This window comes from Trichosurus vulpecula, chromosome 2 (genome assembly GCF_011100635.1).
Source record: "Trichosurus vulpecula isolate mTriVul1 chromosome 2, mTriVul1.pri, whole genome shotgun sequence".
Taxonomy (NCBI): Eukaryota; Metazoa; Chordata; class Mammalia; order Diprotodontia; family Phalangeridae; genus Trichosurus; species Trichosurus vulpecula.
The window spans coordinates 147,974,859-148,002,592 of NC_050574.1; the positions used below are offsets into that span (position 1 = coordinate 147,974,859).

The 27,734-nt window shown below is 37.4% G+C and overlaps 1 protein-coding gene across 1 annotated transcript in view; it reads right to left on the bottom strand.

The window, feature by feature from the left end:
- ARHGAP42 (Rho GTPase activating protein 42) overlaps window positions 1-27,734 on the bottom strand; it is a 428,597-nt gene that overhangs the window by 194,072 nt on the left and 206,791 nt on the right. Inside the window, exon 4 of the mRNA XM_036743492.1 lies at window positions 14,204-14,275. Coding sequence (XP_036599387.1) covers window positions 14,204-14,275 — 72 coding nt within the window. The remainder of the gene's footprint in view (window positions 1-14,203; window positions 14,276-27,734) is intronic.

Below are 27,734 nucleotides of genomic sequence, written 5' to 3' on the forward strand. Positions count from 1 at the left end.
AAATTGGAAAATGGTAGGGCAAAAACTGGGCATAGACCAATATCTTACACCATATACCAAAATAAAGTCAAAATGGGTTCATGATTTAGGAGTAAAAGTTGATACTCTAAGTAATTTGGGAAAGCAAGGAATAGTTTACTTATCAGATTTGTGGAAAAGTAAAGAATTCATGACCCAACAAGAGATAGAGAGCATTACAAAATGCAAAGTGGATAATTTTGATTATGTCAAATTGAAATGTTTTTGTACAAAAAAAGCCAATGCAACAAGAATTAGGAGGGAAGCAGAAAATTGGGAGAAAATCTTTGCAACTAGTATCTCTGATAAAGGCCTCATTTCTAAAATATACAGGGAGCTAAGCCAAATATATAGGAATACAAGCCATTCCCCAATTGAGAAATGGTCAAAGGATATGAACAGGCAGTTTTCAGAGGAAGAAATTAAAGCTATCTACAGGCATATGGAAAAATGCTCTGGATCGCTGCTGATTAGAGAAATGCAAATCAAAACAACTCTTAGATACCACATCTCTCCTGTCAGATTGGCTAAAATAACAAATCAGGAGAATGATAAATGCTGGAAAGGATGTGGGGAAATTGGAACATTGTTGCATTGCTGGTGGAGTTGCGAGCTGATCCAGCCATTTTGGAGGGCGGTGTGGAACTATGCCCAAAGGGCTATAGAAATGTTCATACCCTTTGACCCAGTAATACCACTTCTAGGGTTGTATCCCAAAGAAATCACGCAAGCGGGAAAAGGACCCATATGTACAAGAATATTTATAGCAGCTCTCTTTGTGGTAGCCAAGAATTGGAAAGCAAAGGGATGCCCATCAATTGGGGAATGGCTGAACAAGCTGTGGTATATGAAGGTGATGGAATACTATTGTGCCATAAGAAATGGGGATGATGCAGACTTCATAACAACCTGGAAAAACCTACACGACATAATGCTGAGTGAGCGGAGCAGAGCCAGGAGAACATTGTGCACAGCCACAGATATGTGGATTCCGTGAGGACCAACCCTGACATACTGCGCTTCTCTCAGCAACCTAAAGGGGCAAGGACAACTACAGGGGACTCACGATGGAGAATGCTATCTTCATTCAGAGAAAGAACTGCGAAGTTTGAATACAGACTGAGGCACACTACTACATGCTCGCCTTTTCTGCTTCTCTTTTGTTTTTGGTTTTGGGTTTTTTTTGTTTTGTTTGGTTTTTTTGGTTCTGTTTCTTCTTTCTCATGATTCATTCCATTGGTCAAAATTCTTCTCCACGACTTGACTAGAGCATAAATTAATTCAATGCGAAGTTATACATGACAGTTATATGAGACTTCATGCCGTCTTGGGGAGGGAGGGGGGAGGGAGGGGAGAAAAACTGGAACTCAAAACTATGTAGAACCGTGTGTGGTAAACTAAAAATAAATTTAAAAAAAAAAAAAAAAGAATACCAACCACTATTTGAAGCCAAAGAAATTAATATTTCTTTCCCTTTGCCAGGGAATTAAACAATTCTCCAAAGTCTTAAGGGGAAGGGGGAAGGGAGGAAAGAAAATAACAGCCTTTGAGAAGGGAGATAAAAAGGACTGAAACTTCCATTGTTTAGATTTCTTGAGATATTCGTCAACATATTTTCATTGAGTAATAAACATTTATGAGTGTCTACTATTGGCAAGCCACTAAGAAAAGTCCCTGCCCTTGTGGGGTTTTACAAACCAACTAGCCAATCTGTACACAAATAATCACAATATAAAATAAAACACAGAGAGCACAGAGGTACTAAGAATCCTTATCATTTCAGGTACTCCGCATCAGAGCTTTGTTAAACTCAAATGATTTTCCAAATAGGCACAAATTTATTTGGATTTTGCCTGATATTGCATCAATCTGGTCATTTTTCTAGGAAATTTCTCAACATATTATTGGCTATATTAGGAAAAATAAATGAAAACATTATGGTTTGACTTGAATTACAGGATCATAAATTTAGAGCTGAAAAGGGCATTAGAGGCTATCTTAGTACAATCCTCTCATTCCCCAGAAGACTGTAGGCTAGAAGTTATATGGCTTTTCCAAGTACACATGGCTATGAGAAGTGGCAGAGGAAAGATTTTAATCCATGCCATTAGAGTCTAGATACAGGGTTCTTTCATCCATGTCAGGCAGCCCCTCATTAGGATGAAGTCACATTACAGTGACTATTCATAAAACTTTCTTCTTTTTAATCTACACCTGTGATTTCAGTGATATAGAGAACTATGGGTAAAGAGACTTCCTTTACCAATGGAAATCAGTAACTATTTTGAAAATTTATAGCTTGAGAGAGTTTCTTGGGGTCTGGAGATGTTCTAAGACTTTCCAAGGGTTTTAGAGGCTGGACTTAAACCCAGGTCTTCCTGACTCAAAGGCCAGTGCTCTACTCACTTGGCCGAACTGCATTTCATTCACCTTAACACACATCTTACATTTAAACTGAGCTTTACAGTTTGTAGAAGGGTTTCACTGCATCATTTAATAATGTTCAAATGACAAAGGAGAAAACATTATTTAATTATTTTGTGCCCCATCTTACAAATATTACCCTGAAAGCTCTAAAAAGAATTAAGATTTTGCTCTAAGGCTCCAATATTTTAGATCCCAAACTCAAGAGAAATTCACTAGAAGCAACATAGCATAGTATGTAGAGCACTGATTTTGTAATCAGAAAAAACTGGGTTCAGATCTCGATGTTAACATTTGTGAGTTATAAGACTGGGCATATCCCTTAACCTTTCTGAGTCTCAATTTTGTCCTATATAAAATGGAAATAATAATATGTGTAGCACATGCTTCTGAATTTCAAATGAGATACCCTTAAAGCACATTATAAATGTCACTTATTAAGAAGTAGCTTCACCTATTAAGTCCATAATAATGACCTCTAGAAGAAGAAAATAGTAAAGTTTCTCAATATTTAATTCCCATTCAGTGACTATATATATTAGAAATGTCAGTTTCTTAAAGGCAGGAACTTGTCTTCCTTTTATAACCCTTGGCTCTAGGGCTTGGGAAAGTTTAAAAGCTTAATAAATACTTTTCCATTCAAAGACCATTGATCTATAGGTATAAGGGACCCCAAGGGCACTGAAGCCAAATGCCAAATTTTATAGATGAAGTAACCGAGTCTCAGAGAGGTGCCCGGAGACATCCAGTAGCAAATCCAAAATTCAAACCCAGGGTCCCTGACTCCAAATCCAATCAATATTCTACAACATCATCACTTTTTATGATCATCCAGATTTCTGTGCACTCAAGGCAAAGAGAACATTTTTTTTTTAAAAAAATTCTCTATGTGACCATGGGAAAATGTTATTTTTTTTTCTTTTGTCACCAACAGAAGCAAATACTAAGTGACCAATTAGGTTCTAGTCATCTCAGAAAATTAAATCCAAAATACAATTCTGCCATTATGAAAACTGGCGCTTCCCCATATGTGTAAGCTGATTAAGATGTAGGTATAACTGAGAGAAATACTTTTGATAACTGTACAAAGAACACTAGTCAAATAATCAATAAATAAACATGTATTAAGGGTCTATTATGTGCCAGTCACTATGTTAAGCAAGTGCTAGGAATAGGAGAGAAAAAAAAAAACAAAAAGGAAAGTCTATCCAACCTACGCTTTTGTACAGTTAACCAACTCTTAGGAATGTTTGTTTGTCTCAGTCTATTCTTCATTAAAGTCAGTTTCAGAGATTATAGTTAGTTCTTATATTCTTTAATTTGGGAGAAATAAAACATTCCAAATATAATGAAAGAACGTTAACTTTTTAATTTCTAATCTATAAATGTGGAGCAAAAGATTAGATTTCAACATTTTTCACTTAAAAGTTTGGCCAAACAGGTAATCAGAAGAATTTCATTTATAGTAACAACTCTCCATAGCTTAAAAATTATATACTATAACCATAATTAAAAGTCTTACAAAAATACCACCAACTAATCTATAATGGCAGAGCATAAAGTATACTCTGAACAAGACAGGCGAAGATTTCAGGGTTCTAATATGAGTAGTAAACACAGAGTCAACATAAAGAGAGGGACAAATTATGTTTTGAAATACAGTATTGTTTGTTTCTGAGCACAAACCACAATGGAATGTTCATCTGAGTTCTATTAGATTCCCTATTATAAATGAAAACAGCTCCATTCTTCAACAATTTTTTCCCATGGAAATGAAAATGTGTCATTTAAATTAAATTCTGGTGGCAGAATTTCCATAGAATATTTCTTTTCTAGAATGGGACTTGAGTTTTAGTCAGCAAGTATCCACTGTATTTTCCTCAAGATTCTAGAAAAGTGGGAGAAGACATAGATCCATTTCCTAAAGTCCTACACTTCTGTGCAGACAAGACTAAACACCTATGAAACAACTAGAAAAAATACAAGGTAGCATATAGTTAAGTTCTGACCTGTATGTACAGTATAGACTTGGTAACAAAAGAGTTACTAGGATTGGGAGAAAGAAGAATCATCACTGGGTGGAGGAAAAACAAGGAAAACCTTATGGGAAAAGTGCTTTAAAAAAAAATCATGTCAATGTTAACTGGGCTTTAATTAAGGGTCATAAGATGTTTAAAATAACATCTTTAAAATGACTAGATTACTTTCATTTCACACTAAAAATTAATTTATTTAAATTAATTCTATGAATCCCTGACTTAATATGGCACTTCCTTCCATTGATGTACACTGCAAGCCATTCATGCCTTTTCAGAACTGCATTCTCAAAATAATAGAATTACAGAGTTGGAAGGGATGTTAGTGGCCATCTAATTTCATTTATACCTTCTTTTCATTCCTCTTGAGAACATACTTGTGAATTCGCAACTTGTGAATACCCTTCCTAAAATAAAGAACTAGGCAGAATACTCCAGGAATGGTCTGACAAGGGCAGAATACAGTGGGACCACCACCCACCTTGTTTTAGAAAATGAAGCTTATGCTAGCACTGATACTTTTTTTTTGGCTGCCATATCATATTATTGACTAATTTTAAGTGTCAAGTCTACTGAAACCTCCAGATCTTTTGCATATGAACTGGTGTCTATCTATACATCCTCTAACCTATACTTTAATAAAACTGATTTTTAAAAACATTTTTAATTTTGTACTTTTCCTTTTAAAGTTTATTAGCTTTAGTCAATTGACTTTGCAATCTAACAAAATCAGTACCCCTCTGTGATACTGGGTTTCACTTAACCTCATGGGGCTACGATTAAGCAATGTAACTAGTGCTACATCCAACTGCTCTTTAAAATATAGATCAGGGTCAAGGTCAAATGTTTGGAAAATTCTACTGGAGATTTCCCTCTCTTAATAATTACTCTTTAAGTCTAGTCATTCAACCAGTTCTGAATTCACCTAACTGAACTATGATCAAACATACATCTTTCCAACTTACAAAAAAAATACAGAATGAAGGATTATGTCAAATGCTTTTGTATCCCAGCCAAGTTAACCTGACAAAAAAGGTTAGTATGACAGGATCAATTTTTCATAAAACCACATTTGTTCTTAGTAACCACTGCTTCACTTTCTAGCTATTCAGTGACCTTCTCTTGAAAAATGTGTTCTACAAGGTTGCTAGAAATAAAAGTCAGCTTACCAGTTTGTAGTTAATAGAATCTATAAAGTTAATGCTACACTGGATTGAGTATTAGACCCAGAGTCAGAAAGACCTGAGTTCAAATCTAGACTGAGACACTTAAGTAGGTGGTATGTGAAGTTTGGCAAATCACTTTTTAAATGTTTACTTTAGTTTCCTCATCTGTAAAATGGGAATAAAATTAGTACCTAACTCACAGGGTTGTTGTGAAGATGAAATGAAATAATATTTGTAAAGTACTTTGCAAGACTTAAAGCATCATATAAATGCAAGCTATTATTATTATTGTTGAGTAATTATATTATATAATTAAGTATATTAAGCATCATTATCATCATCATCATCATCATCATCATCGTCATCTACACCTAAGTGGCACAGTGGATAGACAGTACAGCCTAGAGTCAGGAGGACCTGAAATCAATATAGTCTCAGACATTTACTAGTTGTGTGAACCTGGGCAAGCCACTTAACTTCTATTGGCTTCAGTTCCATATCTGGAAAATGGGGATAATAAGAGTTGTTATGAGGATCAAATCAGATAATATCTGTAAAGCACCTATCACAATACCTGGCACATAGTGGGTGCTATCTAAATATTTCTTATCATCATCATCACCATCACCATCATCATCCTAAACCCTACCTGTTAATAAAACCTAAGACATTTTTGCTTCCCAGTTCTGCAGGACTTCTGTTCTCTATGATCTCGAAAATATCATAGACAGTAGCTCAGAAATAACTTCAACCAGTTCTCATAGTACCTGGAATGCTGTTTATCCAGATCTGGATATTTGAATTCAGTGTTGTTAAAAGTGGGTGCCTTCCTACCATCCTTACATGTAACTTCACATTCAGGTCCCTGTTAACCATCTCTTCTATCTTTTTCTAAGGATCATTCTCCTGGAAGAAAACATTAATATCTTCCCATCTATCTTAAGCAGCCTTATTATCTCTTCTTTTATTTGCCTCATGTACCTTTCATAAGCTAAACAAAGACTATTTAGAAGTCTCTTTTGTTGCCACCCCCACTGGTTGTCAACTTCAGCTCAAAACACACCCCCACTGGTTGTCAATTTCAGCTCAAAACACTGAATTCTTGTTGCAGTGTACTTGGAGTTTTGTGTATGCTAGTGCCTTTCTGTTTGTATCAATAAGCATTTATTAACCACTCACTATGTGTTAAGTACTACACATGGTGCTTAAGATAGGCACCTTAAGATAGACCTACACATAAAGTAGATAGGGTCCTGAAATCAGGATGACTCATCCTCATGGAAAACCCATCTTCCTGAGTTCAAATCTAGCCTGAGACACTTACTAGCTGTGTGACAGCCGGCAAGTCACTTAACCTTGCTGGCTTCAGTTTCCTTATCTGTAAAATGAGCTGCAGAAGGACATGGCAAACAACTCCAGGAAAATCCCAAATGGGGTTACAAAGAGTCAGGTATGACTGAAACAACAGAACAACAAGGACACCTAGACAAAAGTGAAACAGTCTGCGTCCTTGGAATCTATGAAGTAATGGCCTTTTCAAATTTGTCCAATGTTCCTGAGCACTAAAACAAAGTACCTGGCACAGGGCTGGTGCAAAAAAAAAAAAAAAACTTATTAATTTTTTTGAAATTTGATTTTGTCAAGGAGATAACTTGTGCCTCCATCTTATATCTTTCAATGGCATTACTTTTTCAGTCTTCAGAATTTCATTCTTAAGAGCTTCATTCCTCTTGGCCGAACTTCAATGAAACTTCCTGAACCCTTTCCATGAACTCTCTGAAATCTGCCTTCTTCAAACTGATGCACATCCAATCATACCTGACTCTTGCATCTTACCCAAACTGTAAAATGGAGTATTTCCAAGAGCCCAATCATCTCTACTTCAGCAATCAGGTCCTTGTTGTTGGTCAGAATCAGGCCCAGAATAGCAGTACCTCTTATCACTTGCTCCACTTTTTGAAGAATGAAATTATCATTATAGCAAAGCAAGAATTTCTGGGTGATGGGAGGAGGTGAAAAGCAAAACAAGGACACACACAGGATGAGAGAAGAAAGAGGGGAAATGACGGAAAAAGAAGAACTGGTAAAGAGGAGGGGTAACTCCAGAGGATTATTATTATCAAATGACACCGGCCTCCTAGCTGTTCCATAAAAAAGACATTCTATTTCTTGGCTCTGGGAGTTCTGTCTGGTTGTTCTTCATGCCTGTTATACTCTCCCTCCTCCACTCTGACTACTGATTCCCATGACTTCTTTTATTTTATTTTTTTTAGCTTTCAACATTCATTACCACAAGATTTTGAGTTATAAATTTTCTCCCCATGTCTACACTCCCCCCACCCCAAGATGGCATGTATTCTGATTGCCCCTTTCCCCAGTCTGCCCTGCCTTCTATCACCTCACTCCTCACTCTTACTTCGTTGTAGGGTAAGATAGATTTCTATACCCCACTGCCTATATATCTTATTTCACAGTTGCACGTAAAAATAATTTTTTTAACATTTGTTTTTAGAACTTTGAGTTCCAAATTCTCTCCATTCTTTCCTCCCCACCCACTCTCCTTGAGAAGGCAAGCAATTCAAAATAGGTTATACATGTATCATTATGCAAAATATTTCCATAATAGTAATGCTGCGAAAGACTGTATTTCCCTCCATCCTATCCTGTCCCCCTTTATAAAATTTTCTCCTTTGACCCTGTCCCTTTTCAAAAGGGTTTACTTTCGACTACCTACTCCCCCAATCTGCCCTCCCTTCTATCATCCTCCCCCTCTTATCCCCTTCCCCCCTACTTTCCTGTAGGGTAATATACCCAATTGAGTGTGTATGTTATTCCTTCCTTAAGCCAAATCTGATGAGAACAAGATTCATTCATTCCGTTTCACTTACTCCCTCTTCCCTTCCATTGTAACAGCTTATTCTTGCCACTTTTATGTGAGATAATTTACCCAATTCTATCTCTCCCTTTCTCCTTCTCCCAATATATTCCTCTCTCATCCCTTAATTTTATTTTTTAGATATCATCCCTTCATATGTAACTCACCCTGTGCGCTCTGCCTATAAATACACATACACACACAAACACACATACACACACACACACATATATATTCCCTTCAACTACCCTAATGCTGAGAAAAGTCTCATGAGTTACAAATATCATCTTTCCATGTAGGAATGCAAACAAAACAGTTCAACTTTAGTAAGTCCCTTATGATTTCTCTTTAGTGTTTACCTTTTCATGCTTCTCTTGATTCTTGTATTTGAAAGTCAAATTTTCTATTCAACTCTGGTTTTTTCATCAAGTACGCTTGAAAGTCCTCTATTTCAATGAAAAATCCATATTTTGGCCTGAAGTATTATACTGTTTTGCTGCGTAGGTGATTTGTGGTTTTAATCCTAGCTCCTCTGACCTCCAGAATATCATATTCCAAGTCCTTTGATCCCTTAATGTAGAAGCTGCTAGATCTTGTGTTACCTTGATTGTGATTCCACGATACTCAAATTGTTTCTTTCTGGCTACTTGCAATATTTTCTCCTTGACCTGGGAACTCTGAAATTTGGCTAAAATATTTCTAGGAGTTTTCTTTTTGGGATCTTTTTCAAGAGGCAATAAATGGATTCTTTCGATTTCTATTTTACCCTGTGGTTCTAGAATATCAGAGCAATTTTCCTTCATAATTTCTTGAAAGATGATGTCTAGGCTCTTTTTTTGATCATGGCTTTCAGGTAGTCCAATAATTTTAAAATTATCTCTCCTGGATCTGTTCTCCAGATCAGTGCTTTTTCCAATGAGATATTTCACATTTTCTTCCATTTTTCATTCCTTTGGTTCTGTTTTATAATTTCTTGATTTCTCATAAAGTCTCATAAAGTCACTAGTTTCCATTTGCCCCATTCTACATTTTCTTCAGTGGTCTCTTGGACCTCCTTTTCCATTTGGCTAATTCTGCCTTTAAATCATTCTTCTCCTCATTGGCTTTTTGGAGCTCCTTTGCCATTTGAGTTAGTCTATTTTTTAAGGTGTTATTTTCTTCAGTATTTTTTTGTGTCTCCTTTAGCAAGTCATTGACTCGTTTTTCATGATTTTCTTGCATCACTCTCATTTCTCTTCCCAATTTTTCCTCTACTTCTCTTACTTGATTTTCCAAATCCTTTCTGAGCTCTTCCATGGCCTAAAACCAATTCATAATTTTCTTGGAGGCTTTTGATACAGGATCTTTGACTTTATTGACTTCTGGCTGTATGTTTTGATCTTCTTTGTCACCAATCAAAGATTCTATAGTTTGAGTCCTTTTACGCTGCCTACTCATTTTCCCAGCCAATTACTTGACTTTTGAGCTCTTTGTTAGGGTATGACTGCTCCCAGAGTAGAGAGTGCTCTGTCCCAAGCTTCAGGGGTTTTGCACTGCTGTCTTCAGAGCTACTTCTATTCTGAGGTAGTATGATACTTCTCTTCTGGCCTGTGCTCTGGTCTGTGAGTGTAAGCACTCCTTTCTGCTGTGTAACTACCAGGAGGACTCCTTCTCCACAACTACTACAATCTCTGTCACACCAGCATTCCTCTTCCCCCAAGGACCGCCAACCAGGACTGTGACCCAGATCCAACAGCGCAAAGCAAGAGAATGCTGTTTTCATGCCAGCAAAGAGATCTCTGCGATCCTGCTCTAATCAGCTGCCTGATCCGCTCCCCCCACCCCCCCACACTGTGTTTGGGCCTGGAGCCACCACAGCCACATCCGCCACCCCAGGGCCAGGGCCGGACCATGCACTTCTCTCACCCAGGTCCAACAGTTTTCCCACTGACCTGCTACATTGTCTTTGGCGTTTCTGGGCTGAGAAGTCTGAAAGTGCCACAGCTCAATGATTCAGGGTCCTGAGGACTGCTCTGCCAACTCTACTCCAGCCTGGTCTTTTCCCGGGCAGCCCAAGCTGGGCTGCACCCTGCTCCCAGCACAGTGTGATAGACCCTTCCCAGCGACCATCCAGGCCATCTTGGGCTGGAGACTTGTTTCACTCTGTCATTTTGTGGGTTCTGTAACTCTAGAATTTGTTTAGAGTCAACTTTTACAGGCGTTTGGAGGGATTTGGGGGAGAGCTAAAGCGAGTCCCTGTTTTCACACTACCATCCTGGCTCCACCCCTTTCCATGCCTTCTTTAAAGTCCCAACTAAAACCTCATGCTCTACAGAAAGCCTTCTCCAAACCCTCTTAATTCCAATGTGTTCCTTCTGTTATTTATCCTGTTTATAGGATAAATTTATCCTATTTATCCTGTATATAGATTGCTTTGTCTGTGTGTGTGTGTGTGTGTATGCATGCGCTTGCGCACGCGCGCACGCGCGCACACACAGACACACACACACACACACAATTGTCTGCATGTTGTTTCCACCATGGTTGTAAGCTCTCTGAGAGTAAGGACTGTCTTTTGCCTCTTTTTGTATCCCCAGGACTTAGCACAGGGCCTGGCACAAAGTAAGCATTTAATAAATATTTACTGATTATCCCCATTTTACAGATGAAAAAACTGAAACTCAGACAGGTTGATGGACATAACCATAATCAAAGAGCTAAAAAAAATAGCAGATTCAGGATAAGAAGCTCAGATCTTCTGACTGCAAATCCTGAGAATGTTCTCCACTACACCAAATAGCTTGCAATATATGAAGCCATCTGTTTCACCTTAAGTTAAAGACTTCTAATGCAAAATATTAAAAGTATGTCAGGAGAAGAACTGAAAACATTCTGTTAAACTATCCGGTACATACTATATTTCTGGTCTCCAAACAATTCTTTGTGATAATCTTCAGCCAATATAAAACCTCTAAATAAGTACTTCCTAAGCCATTCTACCCTCATTGTAAAAATGTCTTATTTTGGCTAAGTGTTTATGGACTAGTCTTCTGACTAGTCTCTCTAGCTGTTCCACCTTCCTTCCTGTTCATCTCTTAAATGCTGTTAACTACCATCAATCCTACCTAAAGCTTTTCATGAATGTGTATTTCCCCCAAATGTCTCATTCACTGATGCTTCTGCTTGTCACAGGGAATTATCAAGTATCTCAATGCTCCAAATCACATGCAGTGAAGTAAGTGTTTGTGGTTCATGGAATCTAACCACTTACTCATAAGTTAGTTCAAGAGAATGCCAGAAAAGGGTCATTTTAACTGGCCCCCAAACTCACAGTTGGCCAGCCGTGGTGCTTTTCAGAGAGTTCATCAGCCTACAAAAAACTGCAGCAAATTTCCACTGGGGAAACCAGGAAAGGCGCTCAGGTGTGATGGAAATGCTTCCAAAATAAACACAGAAAGAAAAAAAATGCCAGAAAAGAATTAAAGGAAAACAATATAATATGGCCCAAAGTATCCTCAATAGAATTAAATCTATTTGGAACCACTGCATATATTTTAGGAATAATTTTCAGTTTACCATGAATATAATTCACAGCAACCATGTTTGGATATGTAGTCCAATTATCATCATCCCATCTGACAGATGAGGAAACTGAAACCCAGAGAAGTCACACATCTAGTAAATGCAGAGACAAACCCAGGTCTCATATTCCAACTCCACTGTTATTTCCACCACATGGGAGCTAAGTCACTCATAACTCACTGGAATTTTGCCATAGAAAGGTGAAGTTCAAAAGCCTTTAAAGCTCAAACTCATTCGACTTTATTCAAAAAGGCAGAGAGATAGCATTTGGGTTTGTAAATTATTTACTGGTTCATCTCTGACTTTTGAGGCTTAGAAAAAAGATGGAATTGAACCTGTAGCTGCTAAAAGCCACCTTAAACTTTTCAATGAGTAAGGACTATATTTCATGCTTTTTGAAAGCTAACTCTTTAGTTCAGCCAACAAACATACATCATGCACAAACTAAATTACCATTAAAAGAAGCAAGGTGACTAGCACTACTAGGCCAACATCTAAAAGAGATCAAAGAAAGAGGAAGAGGACCACGGGTCCAGTCCTCTTCCAAACATATTTATAGCAGCTCTTTTGGTAATAGAAAAGAACTGGAACTAAAGGGATGCCCATCACTTGAGGAACAACTGAACAAATTGTAGTAAATGGATATAATGACATACTACTGTGTCATTAGAAATGACAGAAGAGATAGAGTCAAAGTAACTGGGAAGACTTGTATAAACTGATACAAAGTGAAATGAAGGGAACAAGGAAAACACCTCATACATCAACATCAACACCATAATAATGAACAGCTATGAAAGAGAGGACGACTCTAATGAACAAAGTGATCAGCCATGACTCCAGATGACCAGTTAGAAAGATGGGCATTTTCTCTGGTTGTCCTACCTGCCCATCTCCTACCCACTATTCAATTAAAGTCTGGGTATGCTCCTGCTATTACAGCCATATACTGACATGAGATGTGTTGACTAGACTCCTATCTGCCTAGTAAAAGAAAGGTGACTGACTCAGGGTATAGAATGGGTATCTTTTGGGAATGGCCAAAGGGGAGAATTTGTTTTGTTTCATTGCATATTGTTGTATATCTAAGGGTTTTGAATTTCTTCTTTGTTTTCCAATGGAAGGGAAAGGGAAAGGTGGAAGATAAAATCAGTTTTTTAATTGAAAAAAAAATTTTTTAAGAAAAACAAAGTGACTAGTCTTGGAAAATCAATAAGCAGCAAAAATTTTATTTGGCCCATAGAAATTGTGGCATAATGGACAGAGTTGTCCTTGAAGCCAGGAAAGACTAGATTCAAGCCCTTCCTCTAACATTTACTGGTTGAATAACCATGTGGAAGTCAATTAACCTCCCAGTGCCCTAAGCAGTTTTCTAAGATTATAAGATATAGAGAAGACGCCAACCTGCAATGGTAGAGGAAAGTTACTCATCTGGGAGTTCCCTATACTAATAAAATTACAGGTCCAATCTCTATGTTATTGTTTTTCATAAAAGTTATATGAGCCTCTTTAACACCCATAAGTCATTCCTCTTCTTCATAACCAGTTTCACTTTAAAAAACAAAATAAAAATGAAACAAAAAAATAGAATTTCTTCTTTAGAGGATTTAAGGAAATCTGCCTGTCGAAAATGAACCCAAAATTCCTACCAAAAACTATTTCCATTAGTAAAAAGGAAATAGAATGAAAATGCGAGGATAAACTAATAAGTACAGTACCAAGCATTCATAGAGCACTTTAAAATTTAAAAATATTTTACACTACTCACTTAAGACTACTGCCTGATTTTTAACATGCATAGGCACTGATTGCTCTGGAATCTACCCTTTGAGGCATAAGACATAAAAATTCATATCACTTTGCCTCTTCTGGAAGAGTGAATTCCATACAAAAGGGAAAAAAAGTTTACTCTTTGAAAAGTATTTTGAGCTGAGAGCACCTGTCTTTGCAACATAATCCTCTTTCAAGAAAATAAAATAATGTTCCAAATAGCTAAAGTAGTCATTCCAGTCTCAGAAGCATTAACATCTGGCATTGTGTTATCTTTCAAGTAACACAAGATTGCTTAAAAAGAATAACAGAACCACAGAATTGGAGACTAAAAAAAAAGAAAGAGTACTTACTTTTGCAGCACCAATCTGTTCTTTCCGAAACTTCTCCAGTGGGGCTATTAATACATCATTAGCATTTTGAATCTGAAATGCAAAACAATGAAATATTAAAAATTCATGTACCCGAACCATCAAACACGTATAGGTTTTTATTCTGCTTGTAAGGACTACTACTGGGATTCATTTTGAAGCTTCAATATCTTAGTCTAGGGATGAATTCAGAGAGAGGTATATAAGTACTGAATTTCTGGATAATTTCCATTACTAATTGGTTCAAGAACAGAAGTAAATTCAAACTCATTCAAATTAAATCCAAATACTCCTTGTTCAGCTATACAATGCTGATTCTCAAGGATTAGCAGATCACAGTTGTTGTTTTTTAAATTACATTCAACCCATATTTTCGCTGAATATTCTCACATATTTCCTGTCCAACTGACTGAATTAATACTGTCATTATCAGCTTTCCAACTTCCAAATCCAAATGTAAGCAGTTTGGATAAACTTTAGAACATGGAATTTTCCTGAGTTTGAAAGAATAAATGATTTAGTAAGATAGTTATTGTGAAAAAACAAAAATAAACAAAAAACTTGGGGGAAGATAAGCTGAGAGGATAACATACTAAAGAAATTAATATTAAAATGACTAAAATTCAAAAGAAGCTTTAGTGAAAATCAAAAAGCTGGAAAGGACCTAACAGTTCATTTATTTCAACCTCTTTATTTTATAGATGAGGCCCAAAAAAGTTAAGTAACATACCTTAAGTCACAAAGCTAGTTAGTGAAGTGTCAGTGCTAGAAAATACTACAGTTCTCCTAACCAACTAATTGCCCATCTCCTACCCACTATTCTATCATATTCTATTCAATTAAAGTCTAGCTAAAGTCTGCTATCATAACCATATACTAACATAAGCTGCTGACTAGATTTCTGTTCGTTGAAAAACTGGAAGGAAACTCAAAAGAAGCAAAACAGCAAAGGAATCCTTTCAGTTCGATCTAGTGGACACAGGAGTTCATGTGAAACCCTACCCCTGAAATTTTACAACCCCAAATTGTAGAGGCAATGCATAAAAGTATTAGACACTGAGAAAAGCTATCCTCATCCGCTTCTACCCTTCACCAATTAAAAAAAAATCAGAACACAAACCTTCAGAGGAAACCTGAACTGAAATATGATAGGGGTGGGTATACATTATGTATGTGTATATGTACATATACATATGTGTGTATATACACATATATGCATGTATGTGTGTAGCTCTCTGAAACTACTGTGTGGGATAATTTAAAGATCTTAGGAAATGAATGGTAAGATCAAATATTACTATCTGTACATATTATCTATACATACAAATGTTAATATCTATGCATATTTATATGCCTGCATATTCATTATTCATTACTTAAGATAGATAGAGACCATAGTAAAATAGTTCATTCTTATGTATCACTTTTTAATCACTTTAACCCACTCAACTGGTCCCAAATATTGATTGCCTGGATTCTATGTTGGATAATAAACTCTACATATAAAGCGTAATTTATACATTGGTAAAAGGTGATATCACAGATGCTTTCACTATGGTCATCCCTTTCAGAATCCCTGTAATTCAGATGGAGTTCTTAATATATTTAATATTTGCACAATTAGCCAAAAAAAAATTAACACTCGTTAGAACCATGAAGATAATTGAATGGAGTGGGAAGAAAGAAATACTATTACAGTTTCCAAAAATACATCTACAAATCATGTCTATAACTCCTGGCTTATATTATCTTCCCTCATTCTTCATATTCACCTATGACAACATTCTACTTCATTTGGTTTCTACTTAATATTTTACCCATTGCACTGAATTGTATCTCCATGCTCTCCTGAGATAGGAGGTAGCCGGTTAAAGGTGAGTTGCCATCAAATCCCTACTGAAAATGTTAAACTCAGCACATCAGGCTATCATGCCCAGCAGTGGGCTAGAAGCTATCAAGAGTGCAAGTGAAACGTAAGGCATGCTGCTTTCCCTGAGGAGCTTCAAATCTGTTTTAGGATACGGATACGAAATAAAATACACATGAAATAACTGAGGGGAAATTAAGTGCTAAACTATATAATATTAAAGTTATGAACAATCCCTCTTAATGCTTAAAGAAAATAATATTAGAGGAAACTTCCTAAGGTGGTAGGTTCCAGTTAATGCTAAGTGAGCTATTATCAATGGCAGCTACATTTCTTCATTGCCAAAATTCACAATAAAAAGATGAAAACAAGTTTTTGGAGATATCTCAGCTGAGAGAGAGAAAGATTTTTATACTGACCCCTCTACCTCAAGTTCCTCCATCTATCTTAACCCTTTCAAATAATAAAACTAGGATTTTTCTCAACTCACAAGTAAGATAAAAGAGAGCTACGCCCAAACTTGCAATTCCACATTCCTAACACTATACTCTTCCCTTATCTCATTGACACAACAGATTCTGATGCTCAAATATTCAACCAAATCCCTATAGGCTGGAATCTTTGGAAGAAAAGGCAGCAATTCTCAATGCTAGCAAGCTCTCCCTCAGCCTCCTTGGCCTCGGAGGTGCCAGTGATACCTTGAAGCACGGAAAGGGAAGAGGTACAGAGGGGGTGGATAGAGAGGGTGACACTCTCTATTCAGAAGAGCCATCCTCTGTGATTCACTGGTACTTTTTAAGATTTTTCCAACAGTAATTTTCTAACTGATGTAAATGTTAAAGATTCCTGGCCAAACTACTCCAGTCTGTGTCAGTGTGGCAAACAGCTAAACCTAAGAGTCAGTAGATCTAGCTTCAAAAGTCCAGACACTGAGAGAGTAGGACCGCCTTTGAGTCATTAACCCTTTTTAAGACTCCTCAGTATGAGAGGGATAATAAAACATTAAGTACCTACCTGATAAGCATTGTTATGAATCTCAAACGACATCATGGGATTATAGGCAGCTCTGTAGTGGAGTGGAAAGAAGGCTGGAAATGGAGTCAGGAAGACCTGAGTTCAAATTTGGCCTTGGACAATGGCCAAGTCAACCTGTACCTGCGTCAATTTCCTCATCTAAAAAATGAGGATAATAATGGCAAGTACCTCCCAAGGTTGTTGTAAGCATAAAATGAAATAATATTCATAAAGTGCTTTGCAAACTTTAAATAGCTAAATAAATACTAGCTATTTTATCTATTATGCATTTAGACTTGTAAGGGTCTTTAGAGAGCAACTAGTCCAACACTTTTAGTTTATAGTAAAAAGAAATGAAACTTTGAGAGGATAACTGACGTGCTCAGAGGATAATTGACAGGCTATAAGAACACAATAGAGGGTAGATTTGAATACAGCTCTTCTTGCCTCAAATCCAGCACTCCATCCCTATACCATATCACATACTACATAATGCAAACCAGAAAACCTAAAGCACCATATAAATATCAGCTATTATTTTTATTACTCATCACTCTGATGGTGGAGGGAAGGATTCCCAAAGATAGACATGAGAAGAAAATGTCATTTGAATTTTAGAATAGCATCACAGTGGAATTTGGTTATAATGCTTCAAAGTCATTGTTATACAAAGTCCAGACAATGTCATGTATATACTTATAATTGCATTAGGAGTTCAAAGGAAGGAAAGAAGAGTGGGAGTCAAACTAGGGAAAACTTTGGGGGACATACATACGATATGCATTGATTTAAGAAAGGCAAGACTAAACATGAGCTACATGGAAAAAGTAAGTAAACTGGCTTGACTGAAATAGAGTATGCATTGGGAAAATGTGTTGGAGGTTAAAGAAGTAGAGTGGGTCCAAATTATGGAGGATCCTAAAAGTCACATAAAGTTGATTAGAGAGCTAATAGAGGGTAGACATAATAGAAGGGGTATTTAAGGAAGAAGAAAAGTAGGACAGAAGTGTGCAAGATGGAATGGAGGGCAAGAAAGCAGGGAAGGATAACAAATCAGGAGGTTGTTTTTAGTAATCTAAGGAAAGTGGTGGCAATGGAAAACATCAGAAAGGCAAGAACCAGAGACACTTTTTGAAAAAAATGACAGCATTTGGTGACAAACTGGATGTAAGGAATTTTTAAAATCAATGATCATTTCAGCCTGTAAGACTGGAAGAAGTACTGGCATCACCAAAAGAAATGGGATCACTGGGTAAAGGAGTTTGGAAGGGGCAGAGAAAACGATGAGCTTAGTTTTTGACATATTGAGTCTGAGCTGATAGCAGGATGGAAGGGAGATTTTTTTTTGAAAAGCCTGCTCCTCTCAACACAGAAAAATAGGCCAGTACAAATAAAACATTTTCATCAGAGAGAAGTAGAGTAGATGGCTGACTTATATATTAAGACAACATCCTATGTCCATATGCACTGCTTCAATTTCTGCCAAAATGAATGTTGTATAGACGTGATCTAAGGGAAAATACTAAAGCCTAAGAACAACCCTGATATCAAATAATTAACTTTCTTTCATTAAAAAAAAAATGAACTGAAACACCAAAAAAAAAAAGCATTTCCACACATTAATCAATTAATCAACATTTACTGAATACCTACTATGTGTGCCAGGCACTGTGCTAAGTGATAAGCATACAAAAGAGACAAAAAACAGTCCCTGACCTCAAGGAGTTTACAATCTTATGGGGGAGACAAGACACAAACAAATATATAAAAAGCCAGGTATATACAGGATAAATGGAAAATAATTTAAAAAGGAAAGAACACTGGAATTAAATAAGGGAGAGTTAGGGAAAGCTTCCTGTAAGAAGGTGCAATTTTAGTTGGGATTTAAAGGAAGCAAGGTTGATCAACAGACCAGAAGAGAGAGAGCAACCCAAGCACAGGGGGGAAAGCCAGAGTGCTCAGAGCCAAGAGATGGAGTGTGTTGAGCGTGGAACAGCCAGGAGGCCAGTGTCACTGGATTGAAGAGTACATATTGGGAAGTATGGTATAAGAAGACTGGAAAGGTAGGAGGGGGCTAGCTTACGAAGGGCTGTGAATGCCAGAGAATTTTGCATTTGGTCCCAGAGGTGATGGAGTTTACTGAGTAGGGAAGTGCTTTGGGAAAATCACTTTGGTAGCTGAGAGGGTGGATTAGAGTGGGGAGAAACTTGAGGCAGGCAGACTGACCAGCCAATTATTGAAACAATCTATACATAAGGTGATGAAGGCCTGCATTAGGGTGTCAGCAGTATCAGAGAAGGGGATGTATTCAAGAGATGCTGCAAAGGTGAAATTGATAGACCTTGCCAATAAGTTGACTATGGAGCAGTGAGGAGTACTCCATGAGAGACAGAGAGAGTCAAGGATGAATCCTAGGTTATGAGCCCCAGGGATTGAGAGGATGGTGTTGCACTCTACAGTAATAGGAAGGGTAGAAGGTGGGGAGAATTTAGGAGAAAGATGAGTTCTTTTTTGGACATAATGAATTTAAGTATACTGGACATCTAGTTTCTCATTGGATTTCTTGATCATTATTTAGTCTAGTATGAACATCAAAGTTCTGCTAGAGTAGGCATGTGGGAGCTGGGCAGTCTGCCTCATTTTCATGCAGTCATCTTGACCAAAATTCCATATAATTTAACTCCTGAGATGAATTCATACTCCTATTTCAGCCCTCTTTTCTTTGTTTTTCATGTTTTTCTTTTATTTTCAATGTTTGTTTTCTTTTTTCTCTTTCTATTACACTTGAATGAATGTGTGATGAAAGTAGAACTGTGGAGCTGTTGGAGGAAATGTAGGGAAAACAATCAATAAGGGAAAGAGGGAAAAATATAAGAGGCAACAGGAGAAAACGAGGAAAAGCTAAAAATGCAAGAATGATGAACAAGAAGGCAAGGCCCTGGAGATATGAATTTTGCTTTTGTCTAAATGAGTTACATATGCCCAATGAACTAAATTTAAGGTCAATCAAGAAGATCTGTACAATTTAATCACCTACTGAATTCTTGAGACTTAATTAGGCCAGAGTCATGTGGGAGACAATGGAAGAAAAAAGGAAAAGAACTCATTGTACAAGAAATTCTTAGGCTTCAGTTAACAGGTAATAAACCCATCTGCTTGTGGTTTATTTTGACAAGTAATACATAAGTAGTACATGAAATATTCTTCCTAAACCCTTATAAAATAACTTTACATGTGAAGTCTAATAATTTGTCTGCTGATAATAGTTGGCTGCTTTCATTATATGAATTTAAATGAAGAGATCAAAACAAAGATGCCAGCAGTCTTGAGACATTGAATTTATGGTCTGAATTGGAGTTTTCTGTTCCATATCTTTGTATGTTATCTAATAAAGGCATTACTTTCATCCATATACACGGCCAACTCATATGAATTAAATTCTTCCATTTTGAAGTAATCCAAGTGTAGAGAAGTTCTACAAATGTCAGCTAGTTTAGAATAATTACCATCGTTACAATATAAGGGGAAGTGACAAACTAAATAAAAGAAACTGCTTATGTGAATCATGAATCATAATTGTAGCACTGTCTGATCCATAACACACGGTGAAAATCCAAAAGGCATGCTAAGAGAATTTAGTCGTGGCTGTGTATGTGTCTTTCTTTCTAGACATATTTAGAGACATTTTAATTTTCATTGATCTCTTTCTGAATTCACCACTTAAGCAAAGCACCAAGTCATGAAGTCAAGGGGGACTTGGAGGGTATCATTTCATTTTTGGAATGTATTACTTCCCATGATATAAAGCTAAGATTCTTCAGGAAATGAAAAGATAATTTTGATTAATACTACTTTCCTTCTTGAATGTAGAATAAATACTTTTAAGTGCCATTCTCATTTGCAGCTAAATATTTAACTTGTTAACTCTCCATAAATCTCCTAAGTTGATTTTCCTTGCTGAAAACTTCTTAGAAGAACATTTTATTCTTTGCCGCATCAATACATGGTGATAGGTGGTGCAGTGGAGAGAGTGCTAGGCCTGAAGTCAGGAAGATTTATCTTTCAGAGTTCAGATCTTGCCTCAGATACTTACTAGCTGTGTGACCCTGGGCAAGTCACTTAACCCTGTTTACCTCAGTTTCCTCTCTGGAAATGGAGCTGGAGAAGGAAATGGCAAACCACTCTCCATTATCTTTGCCAAGAAAACCCCAAAGGGAGTCACAAGTAGTTGAATGAGACTGGGACAACTGAACAACTCAGACACTTAGTAGCTGTGTGACCCTGGGAAAGTCACTTACCCTCTGTCTGCCTCAGTCTCCTCATCTGTAAAATGGAAAAAATCGTAGTACCTGCCTCCCAGGGTTGTTGTAAAAATCAAATGAGAGAATAAGTGTTAAGCACTTAGCATAGTGCCTGATAGTAAAGCAGTAAATAAATGTTTGTTGTTATTATTATTAATATTCCCACTGCAGACTGTAAGCTTCTTGAGAGCAGGGGCTTAAACTTTGTGTTTGCTTGCATATTGCCTAGACTTTGTGCTTTTGCACATAATAGACAACTAATATATATTCATTGAATCAAGGTATGAAAACATGCTCTTTGCATCTATTATTGTTTACTATTTCAAAGTATCACTGATTTCATTGGCCTAGTTATCCCCTGCACCAATTCAGATGGCAAACCCTGCCCATTTTAGTAGTCTTCGCTTAGGGGGATGAGAGAGCATATATTGTTTCTTTTTTGACTGGACCTGTGATGTGATTTGTCTAGGAAGCTGTACTATTAATGCAATAGGAAGATCTTTCCCATCCATTAATAGGCCTGAGCGACCTGCTTTGAGCCTGGATCACATGGAGCCTGAGTCACACAAGCCAGAGTCACAATGAGCCTGTGGTGGGAGGAGCCTGCCAAAGGGTTAGAGCAGGAAGAGAGAATGACGCAGAGCTGGGAGACAGAGCAGGCACAGCAGCTACTGTGATTGAGAGAGGGAGTGATTTTGCCTAAAGGAGCTTGTTTGTGGGAAGGCCTGACAGAGGAAAGGCTCAGGGATGGGGTGCTCCCTGCATTGGTAATGTATATACACTTCTTTGTAACTATGGTGGATTTGGTTTTCTGGTATCTGAATAAATATCTTGGTTTCATCTTTGAGGAAAAGTATGTTATATTTTCCCATTCAAACCTGGAAATATGCCTGCATTTTCATAGCAGCTGCTGTGGGTATCACATCGGTGATACGGAAGCTCATGAAAAGAAGCTCCTTCTATGACTGCAGATGGGTGGGTACGTACTCTGCAGCTCTCGCCCAGGATCAGAGAGCCAAGGTATAAACCTCCACATTTCCAGCCAGCTACACCGCTTCTGGACTTCTTTCTGGACTTCTCTATCATCTCCCCACATTTGGTACTTTCTTTCCCCTCCAAATCATCTACACTCCCCATCCCCACCCCAACTTTTCATTTTCCTTTGGTGTGTCTGCTCCATTACACTGTAAAAGCTCCTTGAGGGCAAGGACTATCTTTGTTTTTATTTGTCTCCCCAACAGCACAATGCCTGGTGCACAGTAGGTGTTACATACTGATTGACTGACTGACTCCCAGGCTAGCCGTATTATCTTTCTTAAAATACTGCCTCTCCTTTGTGTGTGGTAATACTCCCCCCTCTTCATTCTTCCCTCCAAAATATAACCCTCCTATCCTGTTAATCATCCTGCCTGTGCCAAGCTTCTCTGCCTCTCCAAATTTGTTAGACTAGTCTTCAGAAGGCAGACACACAGAAGTCAACTGCCAGATCTGTATCTGAAGGCTGTGTTGTTTAGGAAGACTTGACAAGGCATCCGTGTAAGATCATAGTTAAGAGGGCATAGAATGTGGTCATACATATGTTTAAAAAAATTATTACCAGCAACTTCAGCTACTTGAAGTTAAAGAAAAACAGAGGTGATATTGGATTATGCTTATTATGCTTTATTTACCAGATAAGATACTTCAGCCTAATCCTGCATTAGACTGGCCAGCCACCATATTACACTACATTAAGCCAAGCACACTATTAAGTTTCTTGTCACTGCTCTTTTTGCTATTCCAAGTGGTTCTAATAAACTGCCACAAGGGAGAGCTCATAAATCACTCACAAATCATGGCTGGAAATGTTTTTATGTGGTTAGAAGAATGATTTTTTTCTGGTATGTTTGTTTTTTTTTTTCCTTGAGTATACATGAATTATAATTTTCTACAGACTGTGGGTTTTTTAAGGGCTATCCTACAGGAATTTTCAAGGCCTGCTTTTGGCTGCATAGAAAATTTTGCCATGGTATTTTACTGAAACAGACAAATAATTAAAATACTGAATAAAAGGATTCCCCAGGCATCATCAAAACTGACCTCCACTTTCCAGAGCCCCTTTCTTGTTGAAGATTGGAAACTTTGGTGCTTGATACAGTGAACTTCTCAATCCTGAACAGTGACTGATGGGTCCTATTACCAGGTAACACAACTAAAATAGCACCAGGAGAGCAAAACAATGGGTATGTCTCAAAGTAAAGGAGAGCAGGAAGACATAGCTTGGGTAAAGGAAGGGATTCAATGATAAACTGAAGGACAATCTGAAGAAACATCTTATGACAAGTTGAAAGCCAAGACAGATTACACTGCTCACAATTAGGAAACATGGATGAGCGCAGCTCTTGGCAAAACACCTTCCTGCACAGAGGAAGTCAAAGCAGCAGATCTGCAAACCATGAAAAGAGTCCAGAGGCAGAGACAGTCAACACTAACTAATGCACAAATCAGATACACTAGAGCTCAGCAAAAGTCTAATGACGGGCAGGTTGTCACTTCAAATAAACCTACCTATCATATATGAACACTGTTTTTATTGGAAAATGCATTATAAGTTTTAAAGACATTATAAAGTAAGGGTATCGGTAGTACAATGGGGAGAGAAGCAGTTATGGCTTAGTACTCCAAAACACCCAGGATTTCTTAATTCTGTCTTCATGCCCAAAACAAGGTAACTTTATAGATTAAGTATTTTCCAAGTATTTTGAATTGGGGTGACACAGGCAGTTGTTGCCAGGGAGTATGGGGATTTGGGACTTATGCTACTACACTAATGTATTAAACTCCTTACTATCTTCTCCTTTTCAACATAGTGTTAACCCTTTGAGGGTGAAGGGGGAGGGGAATGGTATACAAGCTAAAAGGCAACCAGTCGTGAATGGAAAGAGGCAAGGTCTTTCAAGTACATAGAATTGCTAGTTATTTCCTGGGCTGTTTAAGTAGAATCAAGATAACTCTTTAAATGCTGGTGATCAGCCTGGGGGTTGAAGATTGGACCTAGGACTTCAGCCAATGTCTGTTTAGATTCAGAAGGACTGAGAAGTGTGTAGAACAGAGGTAAAAACACAAAGGAAAGACAGAACTAACTATGAGAGCATTTTTATGGGTAAAGCCCTGAAAGTAAGTACAAGAGATGAGGGAATTCCAGTACTCCAGATGTAGGAAGAGTAGGATATTTGGGTTTGGAATGCCAGAAGGCTGTAAGTGGATTTCTGGTATTGTGGAGAGAATGGGAATTTGAAGTGGGCGGAAATTAGTGAGACCCACTAGTGATTCAGGCCCTGACACTAGTACAGAGCACCCTCCCATGTAACAATATCAGTATTTGGGAAGCAATGATGAAATAAATCTGAACCCCCAACAGTCTTCCCATCAGGGAAAAAAACAAACAAACAAATGAATGCTAGAGGTTAGAGTTAACTCTTAAAATAGTTAACAAAGTAGGAGGATGAACTGATAATTCAGACAAACTCCAAGCTAATTTATACATCCATATTCAATTTTGATTAGTGTGTTTACATTTAATCCTGAGTGATCCAGTCCCTCTAACTCAAACTTTCTAGTCTTCCTTCCCAATTAAATTGTTCTTAGATTGGACTTCATTTGTTTATATTCAAAATATACCTATGTTGTAAACCCATTTTAGACTCCAACATGGCCATCTAATTTTTTAGCCACTGCAATGAACTTAATGTCATTGACAAGAATAATGCTTAAAATGAGAAAAATACATTAAATTTTTTGGGAAGACACTGTATAAGATATAAGTACTCCAAACTTGATCCTTCCTTTTCCAGTGAGTATATATAACCTACGCTACTATATACAGTAATATATGTGTATGTATATTTATATGTATATCCATATATGTATGTGTGTATTTTGTGTGTATTTTATGTGTGTATTTTATTTTTATGTAAAATATGTATTTTACAATGCACATATATTGCCTATACTATATATACAAGACAGCTAGGTGGTGCCGTGGATAGAGTGCAAGGCCTGAATTCAGGAAGACTCATCTTACTCAGGCACTTACTAGCTGTGTGACTCTAGGCAAGTCACTTAACTCTGTTTGCTTCAGTTTCCTCATTTGGAAAATGAGCTGGAGAAGGAAATGGCAAACCACTCCAGTATCTTTGCTAAGAAAACCCCAAATGTGGTCACGTACAGTTAGATACAACTGAAACAAATGAACAACAACACTTATGTATACGTGTGTGTGTGTGTGTGTGTTCAAAGAGGAAAAACTGTTTGTCTTCCTGACAGACATACTCTTTTCAAATCACTACTGGGGAAGTTTCTTCATACCATTCTAAAACTTGTGTCAAAAAGCTAGTATGGCACACTGTGTAACTTTCTGAACAGAAAAATGAAGGCTGACAAGTCATATTCTGGGTACAACCTCATTCAATAATAATAGTAACTGTATTGTAACATAGTAACAGTAACAGTTCACATTTGTATGCTCTTTCAGTACTTTTTAGTACTACTGCTACTACCCACTACGTAATGGAAAGCAAAGTGGGACTTTTAGTTGTCTTTTGTTTTGGAGCACTTCTCGGCACTAAGGCAATCAAGTGCCTTTGAGTCTTGCCTTTGTTTGAATCAAGAGTCACTGATTGGAAACAATATATATGATGTGGTGCTAATCATGATTAGAGATCATTCCCATACCCTTTAGCTAAGTAGGCACTAAGCTCCAGGGCTCTAAACAGGGTATATATGCTCTGAGGTTAGCATTTTCCTTTCGGGGCTTACTCATGAGAAGAGTGTTACTGTGATTTGGCCAGATGAGACTCTGGGTAGCTGTTAAGGAGTCCCACCCTCCTTTGAAAACCCAATGTTGGTGCTTCTCTCTCTCTCTCTCTCTGGTAACTATGTATATATTGTCTTGGTCAGACAGCTAGAAGCCTGTCTGTTGATCTGTTATTTGCTCTGTTTACACAATTTCTGCTTGTAATTTCTGTTTTGTTTTCTCTGAAGTTCAGAGTGCTGACTTTTTCCCCTGAACTAAGTGTATGTTTAATTAAAGTGAGATGGTAAAACCCTTAAAGTTGCTTTCCTTAGTAAAGCAAATCAAAGAACCTGTGCTAGCAGCCCTCCTGTGTGCTGGTGTTGTTGGTCTTCCACCCACCCATAGCAGCTGCTAGCCACATTGTTGTTACACACTAATAATAATACTAATAAGACATTCATAGAGTGGGCTTTCCTGATAATACGCTTGTGAGACCCTATTAACTTAGGTAAACAGCAAGTATTACTGTTTGTGTCAGTAACCTCATTTTAAGGACAAAAATAATAATTCAATTCAATTTAACAAGCATTTATTAAGCTCCTGTTTTGTGCCACATGCTGTGCAAAGTGCTGAAGAGATCAAAAATGAAAACTGCCCCCGCCCTCAAGAAATATATATGTATGGCTGACATTTATATAGCATGTTAAGACAGACAACTACTTTACAAAAATTACCATTCCTCACAAGAGTGGTGTGTGATAAACTAGAGGTATCATTATACCCGCTAAAGGAAGTAAATGTCAAAGTAAGGACATAAATGAATAAATTAATCATGACACACTGTGTGTAAATTACATACTAGACATTGTATGGTGCTTTGGATGCAAAGATGAATTAGTTTCTGCCTTCAAATAACTTAGGTTCTATCAAATGTCAGTATGACATATATACAAAGCAAATACAAAGTAAAATGAGGGGCTCACCAACAGTTGAGAAGAGCAGAATCATGATGGGTCTCCTGCAGGAGGAAGCACTTGTACTGAGTTTTAAGGAAGTTGGGAATTATACTGAAGCAGAGGTGAGCATGGAGTACATTTTAGGCAGCGGGGGGATAGCCTGTACAAAGGCTGAGTCAGGATATGAAATGTTGTTTATGAAGAATAGCAAGAAAGCTAATTAAAATGTGTAAGAAGCCTGGAAAGGTAGGCTGGAACCAGGATGTGAAGTGCCAGATAGAAGAGTTTTTATTTATCATAGTCATAAGCAAAAGGCACTAAAATTTCCCGAGCAGCAAAGTCATATGGTTATACCTCTGCATTAGGAGTATCACTTTGACAGGTATAAAGAGATTAGAGCTCAGAATAACTGGAATCAGAAAAAACCAGTTTGGAAAAAATTGTAACAATTAGGAATGAGGTAATAAAGGATTGGTAATTTTTGTAAAGTATTTTGCCTGTCTCAAAATGTTATGTAAATGGCAGCCATGCAGTATATATTTCTTGATGGCAGGGGCAGTTTTCATTTTTGATCTCTTCAGCACTTTGCACAGCATATGGC